Source organism: Penaeus japonicus, unplaced genomic scaffold (genome assembly GCF_977035675.1).
Source record: "Penaeus japonicus unplaced genomic scaffold, GWHDUDI00000001_assembly GWHDUDI00000013, whole genome shotgun sequence".
Lineage (NCBI taxonomy): Eukaryota > Metazoa > Arthropoda > Malacostraca > Decapoda > Penaeidae > Penaeus > Penaeus japonicus.
The window spans coordinates 37,408,646-37,418,645 of NW_028234415.1; the positions used below are offsets into that span (position 1 = coordinate 37,408,646).

General features: G+C 20.8%; 1 protein-coding gene across 1 annotated transcript in view; it reads right to left on the reverse strand.

Annotated features, from left to right (window-relative positions):
* The window catches only part of LOC122253554 (organic cation transporter protein), a 115,303-nt gene that overhangs the window by 10,604 nt on the left and 94,699 nt on the right, over positions 1-10,000 (reverse strand). Inside the window, exons 10-12 of the mRNA XM_086542948.1 lie at positions 7,320-7,400; positions 6,922-7,062; positions 4,257-4,500 (exon numbers count right to left, since the gene is read on the reverse strand). Of these exons, the coding sequence (XP_086399074.1) occupies positions 4,257-4,500; positions 6,922-7,062; positions 7,320-7,400 (466 nt within the window). The remainder of the gene's footprint in view (positions 1-4,256; positions 4,501-6,921; positions 7,063-7,319; positions 7,401-10,000) is intronic.

Below are 10,000 nucleotides of genomic sequence, written 5' to 3' on the forward strand. Positions count from 1 at the left end.
GTACATATTATAGATACATATATATACATATTATATAATATATATAACATATGTACACATATTATATAAATATATATAAATATTATATACATATAAATACTATATATAAAATATATATATTATATATATTAGATATTTCTCTTTATAGGCATATATAATATATATATTATATACATAATATATATATATATATATAAATTATTATATATATATGACAAATATATATACATATATATATATAAATATACATTCTTATGTATGTATACAAGATATATATATAATATATATAAGCATATTCATATAAATAAATTAATCTACATATATATTATATAAGCACATATATATATAATATATATATAATAATGCCTAAATTAATACAACTATATGTATTAAAATATGTATAATTCTATATATATATAATATATAAATATATTATATGTATATATTATGATATAAATATATATATGTATATATATGTCAATATTTATATGTATAAATATGTATAAAATATACATATACTATATACGTATATCTATAATATATATATATATATATATATATATATATATGCATATATATATAAATTTATATCTATAATATGCATATATATATAAAATATATATATATTATGCATATATTGTATGAAAATATATATATATATATATATATATATATATATATTATATATATAATATTGTTATATGTATTGAAATATATATATATGCACAAATTAATATAAATATATATATATGACACAAAAATATAGATTTAAATATGTAATATGTATAGATATATATACACTATATCATATATATAAGATATTAAATTAATATATATATATATATGTGTGTGTGTGTGTAATAACATATATATGTATATATATATTATGTATTATATATATATAAGTATTGTATATATACTAAATATACATATATATTTAACATATATATTACATATATATATATATATATGTAAATATATATATTATAATATATATTATAATATAATGTATGTGTAAATATACATTTATATATATATATAAAATTTGTATTATATTAATATATATATATATATAATATATGTATATACATTTTATTAAATATATATTACATTAATATTATACAATATAAGGATATATATACAATTCTCATATACATATTTAAACATATATATAAATATTTATAAATATTATAAATTATATATATTAATATAGATTATATATATTATAAATTGATTCATATAAATAAATAGATATACATATTTATATATAAATTACGTATATATATTATAATATTATATCTACATATTTTATATACATAAATATACATATACATATATATAACATTATACATATTATATACATATATATAATTATATATAACATATAAATATGTATATATATATTCATATATAAATACATATATCTGTTATATATATATATTATGTATTTATTATACATATATATGTAGTATATATACAATATATGTATGTATATATATATATTATATATATATACATATATATTATTATATATAAAGTATATATACAAATAAACAAAAAAAAAATATATATATATATATAAATATATTTATACATAATATTATAGGAAATATATACATATATATAAATAATATATATGTTTATATATTATATATTTAAAATATATATATACATATATATATATATATATATATATAATTATTCTAATACATATATATTATATATATATACATATTTATAATAAATATATATAAATTTTATATACATATACATATATTATACATATTTTATTATATATGCACAAATATATATATATATATTATATATATAATATATGAAAATATATATATAATATATATTATATGCACATATATATGCTAATATATGGTTTTAAAATATTATATAAATATATATATACTATACATATATATATATATATATATGTATTTATAATATATATTTTTAATATATATATTTAATGCATATATCGAATATATAATAGATATATATATTATAACTTATATATACATATATATATTTATAAATACATATATATACATATATTACATAAATGTACATATATATACATATATATATGCACAATATATATATCTTATATATATGTAAAATAAATATATATATATATATATATATATATATATATATATATATATATATAATATGCACCAAATATATATATGTATATTTTAAATATTATATATTATATATATATATATAACTATTTTATATATTATATATATCATATATTATTATATATATATGTGTGGTTATGCAACAAATATTATATGTATATATATGCACAATCTTATATATTAATATATTTATATGCCATAATATATAAATATATATATATGACAATATATAGTAAATATATATATGCACCAATATATATGTAAATTATATATGTAAATATATATAATATAATATATTGTACATATATATGTATATATAAATTGTATATTAGATATATATATATATATATAATATATACATATTATAATATATATATATATTTAGCACTACTATATATATATATTTAAATAAATATAAATTATATTATAGTGTGTTGTATATATATGTATATTTATCTATTATATTATATTTAAATATACAATTATATATAATATAATTATTGTATATAATATATATTTATTAAATTATATATATTATATATATATAGGTATATATATAATATATATTATATTATTATATATTTATATATATATGTTATGATGTATATATATGTATATATATATGTATATTATATTATATATATATATAAATATATATATTATATATATATATTAGATATGTGTGTGTTGTATGTGTGTATATATATATATCATATTGTATAGTATATAGTATATATATATCTATATTAATGAATATATATATAATTATATTGTTATATAAATTATATGTATATAAATAGGTTGGGTTTATATATATAGATATATATAAGTATTTATTATGATAGATATTTATATATATATATATATACTTACATATCAGTATATATATTATAAATATTTATATATATATATCAATATATATATTATTTATATATATATCTGCTATTATAAATGAATATATTTTATACATAATATATATATAATATGAAATATATATATACATTTTATATTTTTTTTTTTGTTTATATATGCTATATATATATTATATATTATATATATTTATATAATACTTCATATATATAAGTATATATTATACATATATATATTAATAGGATATATATATATATAGTAATCCTATATATATATCATACATATTCTTATACATATATATATATATATGATATATATATATTACATATTTATATATATATATATATATATATATAATTATATATAATATATATGAATATATAATATATATATATAATTATATATGATATTCTATATATTATTTTTATATATATATTATATATAAATATATTTTTTATTTATCGATATATATATACATCTTACATTAGACTTTATATGATACATGTATATATTTTTCATATATATATCTATATATCATATATATATATATATATTTATATATATTTATACAATATTATATATACCTATATATATATATTATATTGATATTATAATATATATATTCTTCTATATTATATATCATACAAATTTATATATACATAATATTAATTTATATTCACAAATATTATATATACAAATATATTTATATATATAAATATATACTCTATACAAATATATATATATATTAAATACTATATATATCAAATATATATATATATTACAAATGTAATCATTATATATACCAAATGCTTATATTTTGAATGTATATACAAATATATTAATATAGAAATGTATATCATATACAAATATCTATATACAATGTATATTATAGAAATGTATATTATATACAAATATATATTTGTACAAATGTAGATATACCAAATGTATATATATATTACAAATGTCAAATATATATATATAAATTTATATAGTATATACATATATCTATATATATATATTTATATTTATATATATATATATATATATATATATAGATATAATATATACATATACATATTAATACATATATATATACATACACATATAAATAAATATTTATCATATATACGTGATTTAATATCACATATACACATAATCCATACATGTTTAACAAGGACTACAATACGGACTCTGTGTGTATTTACATTGATTTTCTGCAAGATAAAATCTTACCAATGAAGCAACAAAAGGTGCAATGATTCCTCCAATGCGAGCACACATGGAGCAAGCACCAATGCCGACGCTCCTGTATTCCGTTGGGAAAATCTCAGCCGAGTAGACATACACAATGGCAAAGGCTGCTGCAATTCCGAACTTACCCACCAGGCTCAGGGTCACAATTACTGCTCCATAGTCTATTATCAAAAAGAAACAGAGAAAAACCAAGATTAAAAAAGAATATGGGTAAGAGTAAAAGCTTTATTACACTGGTTCAGTAAAGATGGTGGATTTGAGGGTATTATCGTTTCCAGGCAATTCTTATAAACCTATCCAGTTTTAAAGTACTGTGTGGGTGTCGCCCTTTGGCATTTTAACAATTGAAGTGTGCACATGGTTTACACCAAGAAATCAGATGGCACAAGATCATAATTCTGCCTAATAACTGTAATTCATTACTATACATTTTGACGAATATTAATATTTTTTTAAAATTTTTTTTTAAATTTTTTTATTTGATTAAATTTTTTAAATTATTTTATCTTTTTTTTTCTTTATTTTTATGTTTATTGTTTTTTTTTATTATTATAATTATTTTTTTTTTTTTTTTTTTTTTTAATTATATATTTACTATAAATATAGCCAATTTAAGGTATGTTAAAATACACAACAAATACTTCATAGTGACAAAATATCAGTTCACATGTAGTCAAGGGGTTTTACTCCGTATTTAACAAGCAAATAGTTCCGTAGACCGAGGATTCATAACGGATGCTTGCACTCTCACGACAAGTTCATCTATTCTTCATTTGCATTTGAACTTCTTGTATCTCTTCCCATCTTCAGAAGTGGTATCACATTTTGTTTTTTTCCGTTTTCCAAAAACAATATGTCTACAGGGTTTAATTCAAATGAAAGTGACAATCTGCTTGAAAGCACTTATCTTTAATAAATTTTGAGAGGTTTTGTCCAGTCTCTTAAATGCAAAAAAGGACAATAACCATGAAAACTAAACTGTCCTCTACACTGATGAATTTCTATGAGTTTTCTCAAAATAAGCAGAGTTGAAGAGGGGAAGAGGTTCATAAAAAAGCAAAATTTCCATATGATATTCTTGAGGAGTCAAAATGATGCAATCAGTTGAAAGAAGACAACATATTACTATTATCGGTAGATTTTGCCCATAAACTGAAGCTATTTTGAAAAGAAAAAAAAATATATGTACATATATATATTAATATATATGTAAATCACGATAAACATAACCTCGTACAAATAAAAGTAGCAAGGAAAATAAATGGGAGCATAATCTTATGATAACCCAGATTATAATGAATGGAAATGGTCATCTACTGTCAACTGATAACAAACATACAAGTTGTAATCTCCAAGGATCCAGCCAAATTAACAACCACCATCTAGCCTGATACCAGTTGCAACATTTGAGAGTCTGCAACAGTAAATCTTTAAAAGAAAAACTGTAAATCTTAAAAAGTTTCAAAAGATTTCACTTATGATTTCATTTTCAACAATCTGCAGTCAATGGGCAGCCCAGATCACTGTAAAGTATCCATTGAAGTGAAACTCCTTGAACTTATTCTTAACATTTACAGCGTTTCTCGGAATTACTGTAGTTCCCTCGTAATCTGGACACCAAATTGCTGCTTGTTACCAATACTTACCAGTCTTGCCACTTATGAGGAACCCAATTTATTTTCAGAATACATATTAAATTAAATCTAACTGATGAACTAATCAATTTCAATAATCTTCAAATAAAATTATCCTATTCATAGAGAGAAAAAAAACAAAAAACAAATTATGTTTAAGGATCTATTCTAATTTATACTGATGTGAAATTACTTGAGGGCTCTTCTGTCTGGTGCCGGATGTTTTTTTTTTTTTTTTTTTTTTTTCAATTGATCACGCCTTTGTCATTTTGTGCTGTGGTGGTCCATGTAGAACATTTTTTCCTAAAGTGAAACTTACTGAGCATACATACAGTTTTATATTATCCACAATAACAATCTCTCTGTCCAGCACAAAATAACAGGAACACGCTCCACATAATGGCATTTAACACTTTCTTTGATATCAGTCTCTTGTTCGACTCTAGTATCAAATAATCTGTTTAATGTCCGATTGGATCTACTTATCTTACCCATTTCTTCCCATGATACAATGTTTACCTTTAAAAGTGTTTGAAACTGGTTTTCAAATAGGACACTCCTCTTTTTCATATATGTATATGTATATATATACAAGTATTGCATACAAGGGCAGTGCTGGAGACTACAACAGAGTACAACACCTTAACTTTGGCCATACTGCTCTTATGAAAACTTTTGAATGTATAAATAAGAATGGGATTTAAGACAGTAGTGAAGAAAATTATCACAACTTATTAAGGCCAAAATCACATCAAATTAAATAGTAGAATTCTTGTGATGTGAATCAAACCTATAGGAAATAAAATCAACCTAAAATGTCATCTCAAACTGGTAAAATACCTATTAAGAGCTAAAAGAACTTAACAAACCCCCAAATCAGAATTACACATTTCAAAAATTATCTGCATAGATACCACAAGCCAAATACATTATAGGAGTGACTATTGAGTTCTGCATACACTGTACCCATGTTACACAACAGACTTTCGATTTTCAACAGAGTCAGTTACTGATATGAAAGAAAGGTTTCTGGAGCATTGTTCAATATACATATCCAGATAACCACATCATGACTTCCTTGACCTAGTGGGCAGGGTTGCGCGTGGCGTGTGGGCTGAGGTTTGCCGCTTATTGCCACACAGGAGTTGTACCTTTCCATGCGGGATAAATCGGATTACTGAAGCAAGTCGGACACAGACAGCACGCCGAGCAAAACGGACAAACGGCGAGGTAGGCGACTAAGCCCCTTCTCACTGCCATTCTGTGGAATTATCACGTTCAGTAACAACCTACAGGGCTCTCCTTATCAAACTTGGTCAGCTTTTAAGACAGCATCCGGATCAAGTGACTTTGTCATTTAATGTACCCAGTTCTTTAGTGACCAGGATATTGCTTGAGTAATCTTTACATTATTCTCTGACACTCAATAATGAAAATCTTGTAACTGGTACTCATATCAATATTCTCAAAGGTGGTAAGAAATTCACACCTAAGAATTGTTACTTTGAAAAGAGTTAAAATGATTGAAATTATAAAAATTGTCATATAAAATAAAAATAAATATGATACAAATTCTAACATAGAAAATTCAAGCTCCAGTATTTAATTTCTGAAATATGGAAAGTTTAAAAAATGGAAAAACATTATAATGATAAGCACAAGAGTACTACATAGTCATGATTGATAGCCAGAGAATATATAGATTTACAAGTGAATAAGTTATTAAACATTTTCCTTTTTTTCAGGAGAGCCCCACGTGTATCCTCCACGCATCATCTATTTTAAATCTATCAGATTTGATTCGTTCTTCTGCCAATAGACTCTAGTGAACTGCATGTATCAAGAAATAACTGGTGCAGATCACAAGCAAGGAGGAGAGTGAGTGTGACCTTCCGGACGTTCATGAGCAGTTTACATGACAACTGGAGAATAGCAGTGCCCACTGTCTCCAGTGTTCAGGAAACAATGACTTTTCTATGGGGTGGCTGAGCATGTTGACTCATTGAGATGGCTGGGCATGATAACTTGCATAACAATGGTTGGGCATGACAATTTTCAGAATGGTTGGGCATGATAACTTTCAGAATGGTTGGACATGATAACTTTCAGAATGGTTGGGCATGATAACTTTCACAGTGGTAAGGTATGAGAACTTTTAGGATGTCTGGGTATGACAGCTTCATATTCTCAAGTAGGATAACATAAAATAAAAGAAAAACAAAAACTGCTTTTGGACAAAACTATAACCTTGAGTTGGCATGTGAGTTTTTGAGTTGTTGGTTATGATACTTTAGAAGAGTAACCTAAAGTGGGTTTCACATAAAAGAATTTAGTCCTCATAACACAAAATACCATCTGAACAGGTTGACTGTCTATGGTAACTCAAAATAATAGTAGAGATAACAATAACTTAAATGATCTTGGATTCCAAGAAAAAAAATCTACTGAAGTTCTGTTTCTTATCTGTGTAACTGAAAACTTTTAACAGAAGTTAGATGATTAAGGCACTAGACTGTAATAAATACTATGTTTAACTTACATTAAACTTACATAATAGCAGTGCTTTTACTCATTTCAAAGTTTGTAGTACCTTTTGATTCCACTAGAGGCATATGTAATGTGACTGGATAGATATTTCTTTAAATAGAAAATATGTGCATGGTGTTGATGGAACAGTGAAAACTTTATGTTCATAGATCTTTGTGCTTTGAATGAATATGAATGTTTAGTAAAAGACTTGAACTAAGGGTCTGTATATGTAGACTATATATATGTATATATATATATGTATATGTAAATATATGTATATATATACATATATGTATATGTATATGTATATATGTAATATGTATATTTGTATATGTAAATATATGTATATATATATGTATATGTAAATATATATATATATAAATATATGTTGTGTGCGTGTGCGTGTGCGTGTGCGTGTGCGTGTGCGTGTGCGTGTGCGTGTGCGTGTGCGTGTGCGTGTGCGTGTTGCGTGTGTGCATGTGCTTATATATATATATACATATAAATATACATATACATATATTATACATATACATATATACATATATATAATATATATAATATATTATATATATTTATATACATATAAATATACATATATACATATACATATATTATACATATATATACTTATATATACATATAAATCTATATATATACATATTTATACATATACATATTATACATATACAAATATATACATATACATTATATATATATATTTTATATATATATATAAATATACATATAAATATATATATATATGTATATTGTATATATGTATATATGTATATATGTATTATGTATATATGTATATATACATATATATACTATATATATATATATGAATGTAAACATATAAATATATATACATATAACATATATATATATATGAATGTAAACATATAAATATATATACATATAAATATACATATATACACATATATATAAACATATATACACATATATACATATACATATAAATATATATATATACATATTTATACATATATATAATATATATACATATACAAATATATACATATATACACATACATATACATATACATATACATTATATACATATACATATTATACATATATATACACATATATAAACATATATATACATATATGTATGCATATATATATATATTGTATATGTATATATATGTATATGTAAATATATGTATATATACATATATACATACATTTACATATATATATATAAATATACATATACATATAGATACATATACATATACATATATAAACATATATACACATATATACATATATACATTATACATATATATACTTATATATACATATATATACATTACATATATATATATACATATATGTATATATATGTATATGTATATGTATATGTATATATATATATATTTTATATATATATATATTTTATATATATATATATGTTATATATATGTATATATATTTATATACATATACATTATATATACATATATAAACATATACATATATACACATACATATACATATAATATATATAATATATACATATACATATACATT